Source organism: Acanthopagrus latus, chromosome 2 (assembly GCF_904848185.1).
Source record: "Acanthopagrus latus isolate v.2019 chromosome 2, fAcaLat1.1, whole genome shotgun sequence".
NCBI classification, from domain to species: domain Eukaryota; kingdom Metazoa; phylum Chordata; class Actinopteri; order Spariformes; family Sparidae; genus Acanthopagrus; species Acanthopagrus latus.
The window spans coordinates 24,846,869-24,869,784 of NC_051040.1; the positions used below are offsets into that span (position 1 = coordinate 24,846,869).

The following is a 22,916-nucleotide window of genomic DNA, read 5'->3' on the forward strand; positions in this document are numbered from 1 at the left end:
TAGATTACTACTCCACTGGTCTGGGGAGCTGGAGAGTGACAGAGGAAGCCACTAAAACACCCAGCTGCACTGCACGGAGATGCTGCTGTGGGTATATCAATGTGTGAGAGAGCATTGTCATGTGATCCCTAAGCTTGTTGGCTGCAAGGTGACTGGCATTTTGCTTCTACTGAGTGTCACCCTGACTGTCTCACCTCTTTAATGAACAGATACTGTGATTGGGCACATGGGGACACACTGCTGATGTCACGAGCATCCCCGCAAGCTCCACCATAGAGGAATGCATATAGTGTGTATAGGTCTCATTAATTGGAAGCATTCTTTATTTATATTTATATTATTATTATTTAATATATTTAGAATGCATTGTTCATTTAATTGTTGAAGTGGAAGAAGAGGTTGGTTACATGCACATCATGAAGGTGCAAGGCTTACACCTGTAAGTCATGTGAGTGGACAGAAGGTAACGCCTGCACACTTACTCAGCGCCACACAAGTTTAATAAAGACGTTTCCATCCCACTTGAATCTTCATCACAGTTTGACCTGGTGAAGATCCACGCGGGATCAAAACGTTGTAGTTAATAAACATGGAGTTAGTGTGCAGGCAATTCCTTCTGTTCATTCGCACGGTTCATCATTTAAACCCTCATTATGAGCAGCTGGGTGGGAAACATCTGTTCATGTGAGCCGTGATTTGTAACTCTGAGTCGCAAATATTAGGAATATTTCACACTTACAATATCTACCATATCTGGAATAACGCGTGAGAACTCACCGTGGGAGTCAGTGATGTTTGTCCTGTTCTCATCCTTGTCAACATCGTGTGAATGTTGCATTAATTACTGCTGGAAATCATCTCATCTCAAAGTCCACAGGCTTTATGATTGGGTTTTCGGCTAAATGCCTGAAATTAGGTCTGTGGCTGCCACAGGGTTAAGATATTAACATGTTTTGTTCTATGACATAAAATACATCAATAAATGTGCCATTATTTATGCTTTAAAAAAATCACTAAATCGGAGTTCATCCATGGCAATTATTTTGCTGAACAAAACACACGTATTATGAACTCACATTTGCCACACAGTTTATTTTTCGGTGATTATTCAAAATCCAATTAAAAACTCCCATAGGCTTTTTTTTTCTGATGGAACCGAGGCGATGCTGACTTCTGGGTTGGCCTCCAAAAATACGTCATCCCTACACCACCTCTATAGCCGGTGAAGGCACGAGTCCAGAACAGGAGGACCCTGCTATCTGTGTGCTCCTCAAGCAGGCTAGAGTGCCTCCTCATGGAGTTCTCTGTCCTGATGGGATTAAGTGTGCAGGGGCACCAGAAAATGTGTTTTCTTTTTGTTCTGTATAAGCGTGGGGAAGACATGGCTTAATGACCAAAGACTTGTCTGTAACAGTGATGTTAGTTGGAATATAGAGCTATATGTAATTTATCTTACAAAAATATTCAGTTTTAATTAGATAATCGAAAAATAGTCAACAGATTCATTGCTTATGAAAATAAAGATCTTTCATTACTATAAACTGTGTGTGTGTGTAAGAGAGAGAGCACATCCTCTGAGCAAATTACTCTAAATCTTGATGACTGTCGCTAATTCCATTTCCATCTCTCTCTCTCTAACACACACACGCACACAGTGTGTGTGCACAAGTGGGCGTGTGTGTGTGTGTGTAAACAGCAAAGATCATTGCTGTTACAGTTGGTTTCAGTGCGCACACGCAAAGGGACAGGAGATGAGGAGGAAAAACACTGACGGAGAACAAAATCATGAGCAATGTGCTGTGAGAAAGAGGAGTGGAGAGGGGTTTGTGTGGTGTTGTTGGTGGTGGAGCAGTAGGAGATGAAGAGGAGGAGGAGGAGGAGGAGGAGGGGGGATAAACACAGTGATGGAGAGTGAGTGAGAGGGAGCGAGAGGGGGGAGGAGCAGAGAGATGATTCCTCTCTCTAATCCTCTAGACACACGCTCGGTCTGGCTGCCTACTGGCTCAGAGAGAGAGAGACGGAGGCAGGTGGAGGGTGCAGGCAGAGAGAGAGAGAAACCAAGTAGGGAGGAAAAAAACAAGATGAAGGGAAGAGAAGAAAGGAGAGCTGCCTCTCGTAAACCACGCTGACAGAAACGCAGAGAGAGAGAGGGGGGCAGAGAGGACAAGGAGGACTGAAGAAACCAACGACTCTTGCACGGTTTTCGAGCAGAGGGGAGGAGGAGGAGGAGGAGGAGGAGAGCGATGCTTCAGTCCAGCGCTGCTTAAACCAAACCAGAGGAGAAGGAGAGGAGCAACAGAGAGGAGGAGAAGGAATCCATCGAAAATTAGCAAGAAAGAGAGGGCAGAGGGAGAGGAGAAAGAGGAAGAAACAAAGAGGATGGAGGTGCAGAGAACGAGCAGAGACACAGATCCCTGGTTACTCAGGCTCACATGAGTGTATGGACCTGAGCCCGCCCAGAGTTACTACAAGATGCTGTCAAAGAACCAGTGTGTGAGGGCGGAGTGTTAGTGTGTGAGTAATGGATTTCTGTTTGCACAAACTATGGCTGCTCCTCGAAGCTCAGTAGAAGTAGATGAGCGCTGGTGGCACTGTGTGCTGGACCAGGTGTGAGTGTGTGTGTGTGTGTGTGTGTGTGTGTGTCGGTGAGGGAACATATGAGAGACCAGCTGTTTAGGAGGTAAATAGGGTCAGTTGCACCCAGAGGTGGGAATCAAAGAGAGAGGTGGCAAGACGAGCTCACCTGAGCAGGTGCATGGACAGAGAATCTCACACACACACACGAACGAGAGGGTGGGCGTGTGTGCGGCTAGCACAAAGGCAAGCTTCAGCTCGACCAACTCAGGTGCAGATAAGGCTGTGTGTGTTTTTGGACGGCACCTAGAAAAGATCGCAGCGGCAGCAATGCGGCGCCACTGAGCTTTATTAGGGTTGCTTTTCTACTCCTCTTACACACAGGACGAGCCACCCAAAGCCACTCCCTACCTCATCTACACCCAACAAGTGGACTTGACGTTTCAGAAAAAAAGGGACTGAAACACTAGCATTGGTTCCCCGCTGACTGAGAAGCCCCCCACCTGATTTCCTGTGCCCAGTGGATGCCTCCAAACTCCAGCCATGGGAGAATGGACCATCCTAGAGCGCCTCCTGGAGGCTGCCGTGCAGCAGCACTCTACTATGATTGGAAGGTGAGTCGGTGTGGGAGTGCAGCAAGTGACTGTGGTGAAGTTTGAATTGAGATGGAGATGGACCTGTTCTTGCTTGCTTCTGTCATTGTGTGCATGTCTTTACGTCTGTGTGTACACGCCGTGCGGTATTGAAATGACCAGCTGAAACATGCAGTATACGATTCCTTCCCTGTCAGAGATCTAAACGTGGCTGATGGCAGGGAAAGAGAGGCTTTAGCTTCTTTAATCCCTCTGAGTGACATGATGGGGGGGTTTAGGCAACCAGGAGGGACACTATTAGCCCGCACAGAGGATTTGGACATCAGAGGATCCAGAGCAGTGTCAGGACATCACACCTTTAAAGTCCACAATGCCTTCACTCACAGTTGTCCAGCGTACCTCTCAGTGCTGATGCCCTCGCTTCCCCTCCCGCTTTTATGTCAAGTTTGCTTCCGAAGCCGTCACGTTACACAAGCGCGTTTCTTTTTAGCTTTACTCCAATCCCCTCTCCCCTCTCCTCTTCCTCTTTCTCTCTCTGTCAAGCATGAAGTCATTTCACAACCTTAAAAATTCCAGTCACTTGTGCAAGGTCACAGCAGCAATGATTTATGCATCATTTTACACGCTGTCATGTCTTGTATTTTAGTTTGAATAACTCATCCTCTTCGGCCGCAGAATGAGCAATTATTGATGAGGGTTTTAGCCACAGAGGCGCACCAGCTCTGTAGATGGTATTAAACATGATTTCACATCTAGTAAAGGACGTACTCCTGAGTTTGGGGTTTTCTCAGGACATCTTTGAGAACCACAGGTTCAGCATGGGTTCATATGAGACTGTCCGAATGATCAGTTTAAACCAACCCCCCCGAAGCTACTGACTCACCAGGGCTTGTAATACTCTTGAATTATGGAGTGAATAAATGTCAGCCAGTTTATGAAGTAAATGATGTGGAGATTTGTTTTTTTTTTTTGGCAGAAGAGTCGTCTTCCGCTGACAGAGTTCTGAGTGTGAATTTTGTCGTGTCGAGTTCTGAAACTGAAGTGATTTCCAGTGTTGTCCTGAGAGCAGTCTGCTGGTTGAATAGTTACTTAGAGTTGCTCCCTTTGGTGGAATGATGAATGATTGGTCAGCATTTATTTCCCCTCATTCACTGGAAGCGGAGGGTCGCTCATTGGCTGGACTAGTCATCCTGACTGCAGGGTGTCAGCAAGAGCGAGAAAGAAAAGACACGGACAGAGGGTTGTTGAGGAGGATGAGCACAAAAGAGAACATGAAATCCATGACGGCAATCGAATAAAAGAGGGGAAAAAGTGCAAGAGTTTGGTTGCACGGTACAGAGGAGACGAGCAGAATCGACAGAGTGCGAGATGTGAGAGACAGGAAGCAGCTGACGGAGAAAGAGTAAAAAGACCCGAGTGAAGGCGAAAGGCAGCGAGGAGCAGTTATTCACAGACAAGCGAGCAGACACATGGCCTCAGTCTGCAGGGCGTTGGTAGGAAGCCAAGAGGACTGTCTCGTCACGAGATGGTGCTGCGTGTCACGACCTAAGCGGGGCAACCAGGACACCCGGCAGCAAAAAGCCTCAGATCATCTTTACACAGATTATATCTGTTGTCCAGACAGCTGGAAATTTCAATTGATGAGAAGATCTAGCCAAAAAACTTTTTCAAAATACCAAAATGTATATGCAGGAACCCTATTGTACTTGCTTAGCTTCAACATGTTGGTTTCCATTACCAGAACCACATACAATGCAGCCATACATCTGATTTCATAATGTGCATGCCATTCCCGCAAACCACAGTTACAGAATTACAGGTTTGGAAATGGTTCTAAAGGTCTTACAAAATGATATGCATGTTTTTACATGTTTTTGTGTGAGCAGGAAGTTCAGAGATGTGAAGTATGCCAATGTGTCTCTTCAGCTAATAGGAAGCTATTCAGTGCTTTCCTCAGTGATACTTCAGCATGGATGCTCACTGTTGAGCGGCTTGAACTCAAATTCTCATGTTGAAGAGCGGAGATATTGCACGAGCTGCATGAGCGGCTGATGCAGGATATTCGCAGGGATCCTGAAGTTAAACATAACACCTGTTAAGATCCTGTATACACCCTGAGTTGTTCAATTTCAACCGTTTTTCTAGCCTTGCTAGTGTCATGGCTCCACCTCCACAAAGCAGTGTTGGTCGGATGGTATTTTGGCCCAGACAGTCGTGATCCCAAGAGAAAGAAGCCTACTGATATCTGTCATCCCCTGACCTTTAGTCCAGAACCCCCATGAGACTGTTAGATGTGTTTTTTAGTGAAATATCTCAACAACTTTTGGATGCATTGTCATGAAATGTGGAGAAGACTTTCCCGTCCCCCTCTGGATGAACTGTAATAACTTAAGTGATCTGTTACCGTCTGATTCTTTCAGTACTTTGGTTTATGACCAAATACCTGAACAAATACTGGCCCCAGCTCTCAACTATTTTGTGACTAGTGCTAATTAGCAAACGTTAACAAGCTTCACTACAACTGTGATCCGTTAGCATCCAGCTTACACCACCACTTGCTTCTCAAAGTCAGTGCACAACGATAATATAACAATGATTTAAAAAGTGTTATATCCGTTCGTAGATAACCTGCAAGAGGAACTCTTTTTTGCTGTTTAGTCTCAATTTCACAGCAGTAAACAGACCAGGCTGCGATATTGACTAAGAGTCCAGTTGGCCAACTAATTGACTATAGACTGTCCTTCCCCTGTGAATGTCTCACTTACTCTACTAAGAGAATTGTGTTGTGCTGTTCATGGTAAATGAATGATTTATTGGATGTTCACAACACATCCCCTGGTACACACTGGTATGTGTCATTCACACACATACAGTGCAGGGTTAAATGTACAGATCACTCCAGGCAGACTGATGCTTTTCAGGCTAAACTAACAAAATGACTTAAATGCCATATGATTATTATTATATTCAGGAATACAGTTAGGTATATACAGTATTTAAGCTAATCTATCTATACATGTATTCACACACAATTGGTTCATAATGTAAACAAAAAAAGGATCAACAGAAGGAGGATGTCATTTATGGTATTCATTTATCTCTTAAGTTTATTAATTATTAATTATAATTATTAATCAGTAGCACTCTGAACCACCAACTATTGCAGTTTTGTTGCTCATATGAACAGAGCCAGTCAACCGTTTCTAGCTTAAATTTCGGTGTGACAGCCTCTGTGTTCCTGCAGTAAAGTGCCTTCCCTGTATCTGGCTTTTCTACAGCTCAAAACCATCTAATCTGGGACATCACTGCTGACATGACCACTTTATAAACGCACGCTAATACTCCCTCAATCCTAAAATCTATTGGTCCCCCCCCACCCCCCCGTGGTTTCATGCATCCCATTGGTCAGCGCAGGTGCCATCCAGTCGGAGAAAGCGTTGGACAGGTTGCTGTCCCCGAGGCGATGCCAGCGTGCGTTCTCATGAGCCCACCATGACAACAGCCTGCAGTACTGACTCCATTCGTCATACATGAGTCACACACACATTCGGGGGAATATAACACTCGTTGCTTGTGTAAGATTACAAGCAGCTACAGAGATTCCCTTCTACAGTCAGGGTTTGTGTGTGTGTGCGTGCATAAATTCTAAGACCGTGTGTGAAACGTGAGCTTCAGTGTACTCTGGGCATATCACATGTGCTCGGCTGGCTTTCAGTCCTGTCTGTGCATTCGTGTATTCATCTGCTACCTGTGATTAATTCCTGCCATTACGGGCAGTGGTCACAGATGTAAATGGGCTTCCCCAAGAGCCATCTGATGGACTGTGGGACCCGAGCTCCTGTTGGTACACGCTGCCACTAAGGAAGACACCGTAATGAAGCACTCGCCACCCAACTACTGTCAACACATCACTCATGCTGTCTCCGTGGTCCTGCTCCCATAGGCGAAAGTCCCACTTGTGAGTGGCCATTGGTCCGAGTGGGACTGCTTAACATGCAGTTCCATCCTCCCACCAGCATGATATTGATCTCCAATAATGGAACAGGAAGTGGAGCTTGATAGAAGACAGTGCACTTAATGAAACAGTCTTTAGGCCTGTCCATTTGCAATACAAATGGACTCATGGGTTGCAGCGACTGGAATGTTAAGTGAGTGATTAAAGCTGTAAGTACCTCATTGACTTTTTTTTTTGCCCGTTAAAACAAACCAGGGTGGTAATTAGCAGACCAAATGTACCTTTCTTGACAAGGGAGCTACAGGTAAACACCAGGAGGACAGGTATGAGTGAAGGTGACTCTTCACAACAAGACTTTCTTCCAAGTAGTCAGTGAAAACCATAAACTGGGTAACTCTCACTCCACATGCCTCCTCAAATGAAGTACGGGCCTAGTTATACCCAACTACAGTCAAAACAAGAATGTTTTTTTCTCTGGCTGTTTAAGGCATTTTTTCAGACGTTTTGTTTTTGTCTTTTTTGACATCTTTTGACACCAGTGGTTTTTGGCTTCTTTACAGATTTCACTTTCTGAAGAAAAGCACATCATGAGACATTGTGACTCGCTATATACCATTAGAATGTAACGATGGAACTAACTATCCATTCAAAGCGTGCTTCAGTGAAGTTGGTGGTAGTTTGGCCAATGACTGTTCTGACCAGTAGCTACCAACTGGGATTCAGAGTCAATTGTATATATACACTTTTCATCTCGCTGCAGAATTTTAGAAAAAGGAGCACTTTCCAGTGTTCGAAAGCATTCATCGTGTTACACGAAAAGTGATTAAAGTGTTTGGAGTCGAGCTCACAGCTGGCCAGCCGTAACATAAAAGTGGGTACGTAATGGGATTCTCTGTCTGCACTGCTCTCCACATCTGCTTTGGGAAAGGTGGACTCAGACACTGTTACGTGATCCAAGAGGCACTTTGTTAGAAACATACTGGGGCCTTAAAAGTGCTTCGAAGCACAAGATGTGCATCTTGAAATGCACTCCTTGCAGCTGTTGTTCATTTGGAGCACGGGGCAGAATCACTGAGGAAGAAGAGATGTATCTCAGCATGCCTCCGCACATGTGCACATTACGGGAGGTGATTAAGAGTGCGTGTGGGTGTGTTCCTATAAGCTCTACACCTCATTCTTGACATGGGCCAATTCGCTCAGCAGGACTCCTCGGCATGGCTCCCCTGAGTCAAACGAGAATTGTCACTCAGAAGCCTTCAGCTCATCTGTCTAGGAAAGAATGTGTGTGTGTGTGTGTGTGCGCGCGCGTATGCCACGTGCTCTCTTTCAGCACAGCACTGTGCATACACCGAGCCAAAACCAATATTTGTGAGTGAGAGGCATGTACGTGCGCCTCAGCGTGCTTGTGTTTGTTGACAGGTTACAGCTCTCTCGTCACATGACCTTTAGATCATCATGCTTTTATTTAGCAAATCCACGTGGAGCGCTCACAGCCTCCATGGAGATGATGGATGATTTTGTTTGCACAGAGTGAGGCAGATGCAGGCAAATGTGTGCTATATTGCAGAAAAGAAGAAAGCGATAAGTAGGAGGAGATATGGCCTCCCTTGGGGCAGATTCCCCAGAGATATTTTTAAAAAGAGACACTTAGAGAAGGCCGAGCGAGACCTCCGACATTCATTCACACCGTCCCTCCCCTGTCTCTGCTTTCACACATCCTCCATCCATACGTAATGACCCCCCCGGGATGCCATCGGCTCTAATGTCAACGCCTTCCCCCTGCCGCCATAAGAAACTGGTTATTAAAATGACCTCACATGTTCCATAGGGAGATAATTAATTCCTTGCTGGGAGGTGGGTGTGATTCCAGTCGCATGTCAGGCTTTCAGAACAAATATATAGAGCATCCGCCTGCACACCAAAGCTCAATTTATTTGGTGAAACAATCATAATGCCAAAGAGGGGTTTATTACTGGAGATGCTCGATAAGTATGCATTAGTGTCCATATCAGTGCTGATGGTGGGATTGATCTGCTCCAGTTCCGCTACTAGAGATGCAAGCATCGTGGAAATGAGCCCCAAGAGCAGGAGCGCGCTGTTCTCTCATGACTGGAGTGCTACAACCAGCCTCCACAGAGACTGTTGGAGATGCAGAGTTGTAGCTGGGGGAGAAAGAGGAGAGCAACTGCATGTAATTATGCAGCTTGTGTTCCCATTTCTTCCTGCTTACGCTTCACATCGACTCCCCTCCGTCCTCTCTCTGGTTCTTAGCTGCTTATTGTCCCTCTCTTGATCCACACAGTCCACATATGCTAAGGTCAGGGTTGACGTGGCATCTTCATGCTGATGGATTAACCAATATCTCCTCTTCCAAGTGTGTGTCTTTGTGTGTGTGCTGTGTGTGATGAACCAATCTTCATCCTTGTGCCGAGGTTTTAACACCAATTTTACATCAGTTTTATCATCTGCGTAACGCTAATGTGTATCATGGAACGCACTTGTGCTGATTGGTGATTGTGTCGAATGATCAATAATTGTTTTTTTTTCCTACACTGATATTAAAGCCATTTTAATATACTATCAGAACTAAGATGTTATAAAACAATAATCTCTGAAGCCCCCTACTGTGTATTCAGAGATGCTTTTGGTGGAGCGCCACGTCCGACCACTAAGCCCGATCAGACAGGACGAGTGAATTTCAAATATTTAATTACAAACCAGTTTGCTCTCTCTTTATCATGGATTTTCAGCCCGATCTTCGTTCTCCATATGCCCGCTCACCAAGACTTTGCTCTGTGCTCTGTAGCTCAAGTAATGGATATGATTTGGATTGTGATATTAAAGGTAATTTAATAATGTTAAACGTTTTAACACAGGAAACATTGCCATTTAACTGATTTTTTTTTATGTTAAGGTATCATAAATAAAATGCGCATAATCTTTTATAAATGTTTACTCACATGACTTTGAAATAATTTAACCTTGTAGCTCTCTACAAGCAATTGTGTTAAAGTCCTAGATGATACATCAAAATCGATTTGGCATCTGGGTATACCCAAAAATATCCCCAATTACAAGATGTTGCCTTTTTTCTTTGAAACTTTCTTCGACGTTTTGCATATGGATACCCAAAAATCCAGTCCGGACATTATCCAGAGTTGCCCTTTCACACATGTAGCGCACAACAGGAGATTGTCTGTGTCAGGCGATTGTTGGCAGAGCAGACAAGAAGAGGAGTAGGACTCATCCATAATGATGACCGCTTTTGTGTTGATGTCCCTGATATCCCACAATATCAAATCAAAACAGTGGAGTAAAAGATATACGGGCAAGAAGAACGAGTGTGTGAAGCATCCACACATCTTGCAGCGTCATCAACATTATCATCATCAACACGCCCTCCCGCCCACGGTGAATTCTCCGGACAGTGACCTGCTCTAATTCTTACTAACTGGACATTTCACAGGCTTTGTACTTGAAAGCTGGCACCGAAAAATCTGTTTAACGTCCGCGCCAACTGATTCAGACATTTGCGTTCACACATAAAGCTCCTCCGGGCAATAATTTCAGGGCAGCAGTGCATGTGTGAAAGGGGCCTTAGACTATGTAGTCTTTGCTGGCATTTTCACTCGCGTGCTGTGACGTAACACTCCCCCCACCCGCTACTACTCCCGCCACGCCCGTGGCAATCAAATCAAAACCACAACTGGACGATATGAAAATAGAAGGAATCGCCCAACCCAAGTTTACACCGAGGGAAACACTGGATGAAGCAACTCGAGGCGAGGCGTTACCAGAGTACAATAACAAGGATGAGACAGAGAGGAGAGAGGGAGGGAGAGAGAGAGAGAGAGAGCGAGGGAGAGAGGGGGACGAATGGATAAAGATAGAGAGATTAGAGCAGGGAGAAGGGGTCAGAGTTGAGACAGATTTCACCTTGCAGGGCCCCGGGGAGAAACTGTCTCTGGCAGGGTGACTCAGTAAGGCTTATAGGTTTAGTGTTAGCACCTCGCTGGAGGACAGAGCAGGTCAGTGTTAAAATGATACGGGGGGTTGGTTTCACCCGGACATCACCTCACGCACACAGACACAGAAGAGCAAGCGTGCAAAAATAGCCCCCGTCACCAGTCATTTAGTCGTACGTTCATTTCATATGGTTTTGGTTTTAAAGTATCCAATAAGACATGCACATTAACTCAGAAACCTTTGGATGGTCCTTCGAAGTGAAAACTTTTAAGACTGATAGCTGCCAACCTCTCAGGCAGCCTGAATTATTTTGGGTTACTGAGCAGTAGAAATCACCTTGACCTTCTACACTGAACAGTATTGAAAGGACTGATTGATGATTGATTGATTTGATTGATTGGCGCTGACAGCAGTAGAATAACAATCCATCACTGTCATCAGTCTTTTGGCTTTACTTTTTAGTGAAATTTTAATTTCTGTGAAGTGCAAATAGAGCAGTACGGTAGAAGAGCAGGATCCAGTCAGAGAAGGCTTCCCTGCTGGTGCACACGAGGACCTGTGGTGACATCTGACATCCAAGAACTGAGAATCAACCGCTAAGATCCACCGTATGTTGTCAGAAAGTCAATACTTAAACATGCCAAGATGAAAAGCAGTGCCTGTTCTAATCTGTATTACCCCACGGTGATGTGATGAATTATTTATCTCGGGAGAGTTGCACATCTCTGCAAGGTGATTTTCATACCTTTTTCTTGAGCTCCATGTTCTCGGATGTATTAGGTAAGCAAACCAGTCAGAGTAAATTTGTTGTCATGTTCCATCAGTGCATGTATGGATATATTCATGAAGTTTTGGTTATAATAAATATTAGATACCAGCTGTAATAGAATGCCAAGGCATGTAATTTACTATCAAGTGGTGTTAACATGAATTCTTAATGAGGTGCAGTCACTCTGTGCCATGGGTGACAGTTTCTCTTTGGATGAATCTTTTTTAATCAACACCGACGTGACAGGAACAGTAAAATACCCAAGTTCACTATTGGTTTGACTCCCGAGTTGTTATCCCCATTACTGTTATAGTCACAACTGTAACCTCAAACAACTGCAGGTGGGAAATAAATTCCTTTGTGAGAAGACATTTCCCACAATGCAACTTTGTACTTTCTTTCGTAGAGAGGCGAAGTACCGTTTTGTATATTTCTGTTTTAGCTTGTAAAGTGTCTTTGTGTACCTGAAAGGGTATATATAAAACAAAACTTTACTTACACCTTTAACATTCTTTCTCCATACCTTTTAATATAGATCACCAAGACCAACGTGGTGAAAGCAAGACAAGTTAGTATTTTACTATTTTACAACAAACTGCCACATTCTTGACTTGACTTTTAAATTGATAAACATGTATGATGGCACAATTCAAACTGGATGAAAAAAAAAAAAAAAAAAATTTAACCACCACGCATATTTTTTCTGAAATAAGTTCCCATAAGGAAAACCTGAAGGGCCTTGACTTTGCTCCTCTATTAGACACTGATTCCACTGAACAGAAACTCTTGGAGTCCTACAGCAGAAGCTCATCACAGAGAGTGACAAACTGCACGCAGATGATGTTAATCAGACACACAGCGAAACTGTGGTTTAACGGTAAAGAAGTATCATAAGACTGCTATAAATACCTGACTCTTTCATCCAGTTGGACAAACAAAACGACCTAAAATATGAGGGATAAAATTAAAACAAAAAGCCAACTTTGATCTGTGGCACAAAGCCGCAGCGTTTGAAGTTTTGTTGGTTGGATCTATTTGTGTGGGCTTGTAACTGTAAGATCAGTGTCTTATTTATAAAGTCTGCTTTTATCACTCGTGACTTGCAGCATTTGTACGTGGGGATCATAAAGCTGACACTCTCATTTTGTTTGATTGATCAACGCGCTTGCCAGCTTATGTTCTGATAAAACTGCTCCTCTCAACATCTCCAAGTGTCTCTCGCTCGTTCCTCTTCGCTCTGCCTCCTCGCTTTATCTCACTCAATCTCGCTTTCGGAACATCAAACGGACGCTCTTCTGCCACTGATTTATCCTCCTCATCCCCACCCCATCACTGGCTGCATCTTCACACTTTAACGTGGGTCTTTTAATGAACAAGCCGAGCGTGAACGAGTCACTTAGACCACAGTGCGTTCACCTCTTTGAGCATGTGTGTTTGTAGCAACTGCTCCTCAGAGGCGGCTATAGCTTCTGCAGAGTGTGACTGACTCGACATGAATGGAAAATAAATCATGATGGCACACAAACACCTGACAGCTTGCTAAAAACACACACCATACCTGCCAGGATACTATAAGGAGACATCTGATTCACTGCACCCCTCACATGTGAGCACGCACAATCACACACACACACACACACACACACACACACACACACACACACACACACACACACACACACACACACACTGGCATCACCAGATGGTAATCCAAATATACAAACATGTGTGTCAGCAAACGTGCACTGTGGTTATTATATTTACTCATTACCCAGCGGCGGGACATATAGACACTTTCTCACACATACACACACACACATACATTCTGCCAGATCTGTCACAGTCGACATTTTTGCATATGAACAACCAGATAGAGTGTGACAATGCATTCACACCTCACCACGCACCCCGCCACAAACACACACGATTCCATTCGCACATTCTTCAATTAAGCAGTGAAGTCGAGCTGCAGGGAGTGCATTTGACTCTGGGCAGTATGCTACATTCACACTGCTCTTTTGGCCAATTACAAAAAAAGCTTCTTGGTTGACGGCACCGTAACGTGAAAAGAAAAGATCAATTTGGCCTCCACAACGTGTAGACATGACAGCAGCAGGGCTTGTACTGTTTACTGGCTTAGCACCCAGCACAAATAATGCAAACAGGGGGAATCTGCTACCGTGGCTCCATCAGTGTTAGACACATTTCTCATAAAACCTCAACATGCTGTTACAATACAGGTTTGGTATAGAATAAAAAAAAATAGCTTGAATAAGTTAATTAATTAACTTTAGAGGAGCTGGTATGTGGATTTTTGTTACCTTTCGGCAGAAACATGCCTGCTGTTTCCCTCTTTGTGCTAAGCTACGTCAGCTAAGCATCTCCAGGCTTTCAGGTGGTTAATGCAATGACTGATTTAATTAATGTCATGATGAAGCGTAACTTCATGCTAGATTTGTCAGACAGTGGAATGGTTGGTCTGCACAAAACATGATCACAAAATGGTTGGAAGAACAACTGCACCACAAGGTTCACTGAGCTGCTCCTCTGGATCACATGATGTTCCTTACAGATAAAGACGAGCCATAGAGGTCGGCTATGGAACTGTACAGTGTACAGTGTACATTTCCATCCACATTTGAGGTTGGACAGCTTTGATTACAAGATTAAAGTTGACAGATGTTAGCATAGCCAGCACCTTGGTGGTATTGTTGCCAACTCTTGATCAGGCTATATACCATCAGTCTCAACTTTAATACCAGCATGTAACTGTTATTTTAAAAAATAAAATGAATTATTCCTCATGCTCAATTAAACACTCATTATTGGTTTGCTGCTAATGTCAGCAAACTGACATTACTGAGTTTTTAGACAGCCTTCACTAGGCTGCGGTCACACATACTTGCAAAATCTACATTTCACTTCCATTCTATGCGAGCGGAGGAGGGAAAAGCGTGTCCGCATCTTGGCTTAACATGGAGTTCAACCAACAGCCATGACGCGTGTATGGCTGACCCCTCAAATGGAATACAAACCATCAAACTGAGTTCAGTGCGCCTCACGTCCTGCACTGCCCCCTGCCCCTCATGCATGTGTGACTGCAACCTTCGTCAGCCGTCTCTCTTTAGAATCTCTGATGCCCAGTAGTACGAAAATACAGGCTGAGGGCAGAGTTTCTCCCAGGGGCTACCACTGCCACACAACCTTGTGGGTCAGAAGTGATTTTTGTGAGTCTAAACATTGTTTTTTAGGAAAATCTGCATTGTATACCCTCAAAGTGCTGGTTATTTGATGCTTACAGTTCAATTCCATGACAACAGGGCAACTCGTCTGCTCATGATTGCGTCACATTTCTGTAAAGAAAACTGCGCAGATATTTTCAGTCACGTGAAGTAAGATTGGACTTGTGATCAAATGTTAAATTAATCGTGCATTTATTCCAATATGTGCAGAATGATGCATTAGATGTTGACTGATTTAAATGAAACTACCATAGGTCAGAGGTGGCTGGTGTGCTCTTGAATTCATGGGCTGGGACACTGCTTGCAACCTCACTGTAATCCTATTTCATCATGCATGTATCTAATTACATCTGTAAACCACCCCCGAACATACACTCATCCACCACCGACATCACCACTTCCAGTGGAACCACCGTGGTAGATCAGAAACACCGTATAAAATCAGTATTTGTTGCCGATTGAGTGTGTTTGGGATGTTCCCTGTGGCGCCATGTGCTGTCTGCTTGTGTGTCATGGAGGCTCCCTGCATGTGCCAGAGCGGCTGATTTGGGCTTGAGCTTGGCACGGGACGTGGGTGGGGAGCTGGCACGGACGCGGCGGCCCTAACTCGGGATTGTCCAAAACCCACCGCTTTAATCCGGATTACGGCCATCATTTCTATCTCGCTCACTCTCTTTCTCTCTCTTTCTCGCTTTCTGTATTTTCCTCCATTGACCCCTCTCCTTCCCTCTCTCCCTCCCTCCCTCCTTTCCCGCCCACGCTTTTGCTCTCTTCCTCTCTCCTGCTGCTCTTTCTCCTGCTCATGCCTCACCCCTCCATCACAACCTTTACAGTCTACCCAAAAAAACGACACTCCACAGTCATTGGTCTATTGCCACGGTGAGCACTCGTGCCACTTCTTTTCAGTGCTGCCATTGATCTACTCTGAATGATAAGTCAGCTTTTAGAAAGTCTATTTTTAATGTCTGTGCTGCTATTTATGTCTTACTTGATCATGTTGCCAAGGTAACTGCCACAGTTATTATCATCACAAAGAGCCTCGCTTACCGCAGTGGAAGGAAAACGGGATACACTTCATGTTTCTCGTGATCAAGCTGTTTGTTATAGGTATTTATAGACTGCAAACCCCAAAATATCCTTTCAGTCATGAGTTGGAGAGATGGAAAAATTTGAATATTCAATATTTAATTTTACTGATTAGAATAACTGCACAACTGAACGGTTGCATGTGTGTGTAGGTTCATGTGCTCGTGTGTGAGAAACACTGTGTTAAATGTGGATTGTTGTCCACCTCACTAGGGCTCTGATCTTCATCAATTTATCTCCAGAGCCAGACCTCTTCAGTTCACATTCATCAACACACTTAAATACCTTTATGTGTGGGCGTGTGTGTGTGTGGGTGTGTGTTTGTACGAGAGAGAAAGAGAAAGAGGGAGAGGGAACCAGAGATGGGTGGATAAGTGAACAGTATTAGAAAATGCTATTATTAGATTTCCATTTCAGCAGCTTACAGACCCAGGATTACACAGAGAGACCATACCATAATAAATCACCACCCACCTTATCGTTGTTACAAAATATACAGTACTTACAGTGTAACGCACTGCAAGTAGACGGTGAATAGATGGCTGAATAGCTGTGCTTGCGGGCACTTATATTCAGTTTTGTAATGAAACCACCTCTGATTAAAGATCACTTCACCTTAACCACAACAACGTATGTACAATATACAAACTGCTCCTTAAATGGTTACTAAGTGGTGGAAGAAGCATGCAGATCATTTACTTGAGTGAAAATATTAATATGAAGATGTAAAAATACTCCATTACAAGTTAAAGTCTTACAGGTGAAATCTCTACTATTATCAGCTATCAGCTTAAGTACTGGTCCCTTGAAATGTGACAGTTTATTTTTTCCTGTCTTTCAGTGTGTTGTAAAAGGTTATTGTGCATGTGAACGTTAAAAAGCTCTGCAGCACTGGACAGTAAGAGAAAACCGATGTGTCTTTTGAGCATTAACGCATGTACATCTATTCTAGTACTAACCCAGAGTAAAAAAATTGAACATGAAAATGAGCGTAATACGTCTCCTTTAATGCTATCGCGTCAGTGCACAGGCAGCATGTTACTGCTGGAGCTAGCTTTAGCTGCTTTACAATCCAGCAGAAGTTCATCCTCAGGGTCAGGCTCCCTCCAAAGGGTCATGAGATAAATCTATGGGGCTGTGACATGATTAAGGGGTGAAAGAACTCAAATGAAACGTTACAAGTTGCCTCAACCACACCCTGTATGTATCTACACTCATCATACCGTATGTTGTTTAAGCAAAAAAAAAGAATGTAAAATGGAAGCAGTGATGAAAGCTATTTAATAAAATGTCCGTATTGCTGATTCATATCGTGTTGAGTAAACAGTACAGAACTTTCCAGAAGTACTTGAGTAAAGTACCTTAAGTACAGAACCATAAATTGATAAACCATTGAATATACACACGCACTCAACGTATGTACAACTAATCCAAATAAATCAGAGTGGTGCATGCTGTTGTCGATCAGGCTGAACACAACCAAACTAAACCTGACAGACTCTGGAGCCACCAGCCCGGAGCAGCTAGACGATGGTAAAACCATCACCACTGGATGCTATGATAGAAATTCATCTTCATCTTCCTCTGAGAGGATGGAGCCAACATCCGGCAATGTCAGACACAATCGGCTTTGTGACGCCCTGCAACAGCTGGGAGAGCTGCGTGTGTGCGTGGCTCTGATTAAAATGTGTGCGTGCACGTGTGCGTGGAGAGGTGTCCCTAGACAATTCATTGTCTGTTCCTGTGTACGTAAGGCGAGCACACACACTATATATATATATATATATTTATGTCTTAGCGTTAGAATGTGTCCGAGAGTGTCCGCGCGTGTCAGTGTGTGTACATGTCAGGAGGCGGGTGACTACGCAGGATAAAGGTCTGACAGCGGGGGGAGAGTGCAGCCCCCTCACTCCTTCTGTCACTGGCCTGAAGCACCGGAACGTCCCTTCTGGTTGCGTGTGTGTGTGTGTGCATGTGTCTCTCTGAGGGCTCCTGTGTGTGATGGATACAGCCCAGTGCCAGGTGACCCGCCGTGAACTACGAGCTATTGATAAACCTTGGCAAAGGAACACACAGAGCGAGAGAGCGAAAGGGTATGACAAGTGTGTGTCCACATTTGATGTGACAGGATTAGATTTGTCAGAGCTGCTGGTATGTTGTATTTGGGTTACCACCTGGCACCCTGAAGACACACGAGACAGAACGTCAAAACATTACGAGGGAAAGGAATAAGCTGAAGAAAGCCAGGATGAAGGCGGGAACAAACACAGGGATGGGAAAAAAAAAACAAAAAAAAACACTATTACGTATATCTGTTTAATCGCAATCACAATCTTTGATCCAATCTTTTATCTCTTTTATACCAATCTGGAAATGCTCTGCAGACTTGCCAGACTTTCTTCTCCATACAGACCACTATATAACAAAAACTGCATTCATGACTTTACTTTTATGGCACAAACTCCTCACGTGCCACGTTGCATCATATACAATACATGACACAAGTGTCCAAAATCGCCAACAAACTCAACAAATACATTAAGATTTATTACTTTTTGGTTTATTTCAGTTTAGCTGAGTGAAACTGCACTACAGATACAGTTTTAGTTGCCTAAAATTAGGGAGCATTGTGTGTAAATGATCTCCCTGAACCCCCTAAAGCTGGAAATATTCTTCTCTGGGGATACACGAGGATCTCTGCAACCCAGAGACAGGGTATTATGGGTAACTGTAGCTGGCACACCCACCTACCAAATCACAATGATGAATTGTACAGACAAGGATGCTGATTGGTTGATTAATCTCCTTCCAACAGCAATGCAAAACAGCATATTTGAGCATCATTTTTCTTAAGAGTTAGTCTTTGATGTGTCAGGGTTTTGTTTTTTTTTTTTCAGTTTTCCATAATTTTCTGCTCTACCATGCTTACTAGGTTGGTGTGGATAGTTTTCCGGATAAGATAAAATACTAGTGGACTTTATGTGGTGTTGGTCTCTACATTCCTGTCCAAGAGTGATTTGAGAGTCCATTTGACATAAGGATAATTCAGCCTGAAAGTCAACATGGCCGTCTTGGTTAATGACATAACATCATCTTACATTGAAACTTCTTACATAGCATGTCTGGCTCACATAGCCATCACAATCCCATCAGGCTGTGCTTGCTTGGTTAGAAGTTCTGACCTCATGAAAATTGCATTCGGTGTGTCACCACAGCGGCCTGGTTCCAGACCTCTGACTTAAAGTGACCCAACATATTAGCTGCGATACAGCCTGATGACCGGAATGCATGCCATGAAATCACAATACGGACCAGACGCTGTGAAACAGAAGACACAAAATGGGCAACTGGTTATGAATATATCAGAGCTGGGAACTGGTGGTTAAAATACAGAGGTATACTTGTTACTGGAGTGATTAACAGTGCAAACAGAAACTGCAGAGCTAAACAGTGAGGGGACAGGTATTGATGGGGGCTAAAGGTGAGGCTCTGAAAAGGATTAGCAGGTCAGCCAAACCATTGGACTTGTTTACATCAGAGAGCAGCTGACGGACTCTTAACCCTGCAGACACAGAGCTCAGAGGAGCTCTTATGACTGATTATCCTTCACAAATCCATCCTAAAATTCAACATTTCAAAACCAGAAAATTGAGCTATTTTGAGACTGTGTATCAATGTTTTTATTATTATTTTTTAAATGGCTTCTGTGTCCTACTTTGTCGAGAACACATTTTCAACATCTATTCTTCTTGTCAGCTTATGAACAACAGTAGAAGCTACGCTTCTTTTCTCTGAAAAGGGGCCAATATGTTCTGGTGTTCCACACTGAATTATCGTCTAAGCAACTCCTACACTGTAGCAGGATTTAGTTTGCCCTGCTGGCATAATTTATTGTTTCAGCAAACTCCTCTTCAGGCGTTTGCATAAAGTAAACAAGCATCGAGCATCTTCGAGGCACCTAAGCCATGCTCCAACTGGTGCAACAAATCCGCTCGGCTCCTCAGCAAAAACATGCTGTTTTTCTCTTTAGTTGACTTAGCTTCCAGTCGGCACACTTCTCCCTCTCCCTCTCTCTCTCCATCTCCCTTCGTTTTTTTCTGCCCCTCGCCTGTTGCCGTGGTAACTAGCAGAGGGAAGTTGAGTGGAGGGGAGATTGAAGTGAGAGAGGGAGGAGGGGAAGAGGGGAAAGCGAAAGGAGGGGGGGGTTGTTTCAGGTTTCTGGGTGAAGGAACCACAGCCGTGGTTCTTCCACCTTTTTCTTTCTCCTTTTTTTTTTTTTTAATCTCCGCACCACATCTTCCAAAACCTTGCAGCCCTTATCGATCCCTGACCAATTATTTACTGTCCTTTGCCTCTCTTTCCTCATTATCCTCCCACAGCGTTGCCTTCTGCTGTTTTATTTTCTTCTGTTATCGCCTTCGTTCACAATTCTTCAATCATTTGCCATGGTACTTTCATTTTCACCTTTAGTCCTGCCTCTATTCACGCCTCAGTGAGGAATTGCATTTTGTATATTTTTTTTCAGTGGACATGATAATCCAGAGTACCTCACAACAACACAAAAGTGTTTGCCATTCTCAACCCTCAAACTCCACTATAGCTCTACTCCCTGAGCTCCACACAACTCCAACCTCACCCCCTACTTCTATTTTTATCTCCAACTAAGATGTAAACAGCGTTGAAGGTTTCATTAAAACAGACTGACATTAAACATTAAGGGAGATCCTCAATATTATCAAAGGAGCTGCACTGTGATCGGCATTTCAATTTCTCTGGCAGTTGAATAATGCAGCGTGCCGGTGCAGCAACAGCTTTTTGTGCGAGTGTCAGGGGGGCAGATGGAACTAAGATTCAGAAACTATGATTATTTTTCACATTACGACACATTTCATCGCTGACAATTAACTGCGCATCCGTAATGAGAGCTCTGAATAAGACAAACGCCCCTCAGTGCAAGCCATCCGCCATCAGACAAGCAGGAGGAGAAAGGGAGAAAGACAGCAGGTCGGCGACAGACAATTGCTGGAGGAGAGGAGGCGTTTTGGAGTTGTGTTGGCATAATGTTTTGCATAAACACCACCGCCTGTGCGGTAACACAGGCAACTTATTAGTCAAAGGGAACAGTAAATATTGTCTGCCGGGAACAGAGGATGTGAGTGTGCTAAGATATGTGCTTACAGCTCTGCCATGTGCTTGAAGCATATGTCATACGGCATGGATCTAAACCAATGATTTTTTTCAGTGACATTTTTTTTTAATTCAATGTGAAACATTCAGACAATTATCTTTTTTTTTTTTGTTGCTTTAACTCTATCATTGTATAGTAAATACTGATTGCTCAGTGCATTCGGGTATAAACTGGTTCTCTTTAATCCTCTCTTCCACTGTGATATTTAGTCTTGCACCGAGTTGGATTGTACCCAGAAAAATACACTCAAGGCACAAGCTGAAAAGTTTCACAGTTGAAAAGTTTGATATTTCAGCATTAATCTATAAGAATATGAGAAAATAATAATGCCAGACCCTGAGCAAACATCTTGAAGTTGCTTGTTTTGTGTAACAACAGTCCAAAATGCCAAAGTATTCAAGTTAAAATGACAACAAAGACACATTTGAGATGCTGCAACCAGCACCTTTTTGCCGTGTTTTTTTTTACTTTAATGAACACTCAACACTGTAATCAATTCACCAACACAAATGGAGCATAAGTGGTTCTGCACAATTTGGTGAATGTGCAGAGAAAATTAGAGACTGCATTAGATGGCCTTTGTTTTAATGGGAAACCACATGCATTTTGACATCCCTCGGGGTGTTCACAGAGAAAGGAGGCTCTTCGTAGAAAACTACAGACACTATCTGGAGATTATTCACGTCAGAGAGGGAGGGGGGGTCACAGAGAGAGAGAGAGAGAGAGAGAGAGAGACAGGGCCAGAGCAGGAACACCGAGACTACAAATGAAAGAATAAAAAAACAGAAAGATACTCTGGGGAGGAGAGAAAAAACAGGTGGGGGATGCTGTGTGGCGTACGATAATCTAAAGCTATTCGATGGCATTAACAAAAAAAAAAAAAAAAAAAAAACCTAATGCAAGAATCCTCCCTTGGCCCAGCCACAGATTACAGCCGTTGGTTTGCGTGTGGAAGCTATTATATAATTCATTCTCTATGATGAGATTTTCCTCCATCGCTGGTTTTTCCCTTACTACCCCCCTCTATCTCTCGCACTCTGTCCCAGCACTGGCAGGTTTCTCTTTTAATTTAAGGAGAAGATGTCCGAGCCACACTTGGTTTTTTGGTGACTTTATAATCTTTTTATCCCTGTCTGGAACTCATTCATCTTCAACAGCAATTTGACATCTTCTTGCAGTCCTCAGTTAGTCTAAAACAGCCTCCATTCCACTGTCTGCATGGTGTTTTGTTGCATAGATATCCGTGTGCGTGTGCATGTGTGTGCCCATATAGAATACGTGTGTGTGCTTGTGTGCACACGTGCGCACATTTGGTGCAGCGCTCCCTCACCCTGGTATTGTGAATTCTCTGCCCACTAAGCTCCTTAATGGAGTCACTATGAGGGCAAAAGCATTTTCATTTTTTTTTTTGCAGTTATTTTTCTCTTCCTCCCTCCTCCGATCCCTCTCCCCATGCCAGCTGATCACAGGTGGGCGGATCGGCAATAAGTATTTTATTTTTCATTCCGGAGGTCATCAGTGATGAGAGGTACATGTGATCGGC

At 43.8% G+C, this 22,916-nt stretch overlaps 1 protein-coding gene across 2 annotated transcripts in view; it reads left to right on the forward strand.

The window, feature by feature from the left end:
* The first annotated feature begins 2,004 nt into the window (after window positions 1-2,004).
* The window catches only part of LOC119031815 (gap junction delta-2 protein), a 32,532-nt gene continuing 11,620 nt past the window's right edge, over window positions 2,005-22,916 (forward strand). The window contains exons 1-2 of one of the 2 annotated variants that reach the window (XM_037120556.1): window positions 2,005-2,845; window positions 2,959-3,188. In XM_037120556.1, the coding sequence (XP_036976451.1) occupies window positions 3,118-3,188 (71 nt within the window). In that variant the 5' untranslated portion in view covers window positions 2,005-2,845; window positions 2,959-3,117. The remainder of the gene's footprint in view (window positions 2,846-2,958; window positions 3,189-22,916) is intronic. The other variant, XM_037120563.1, reaches the window with a different exon arrangement.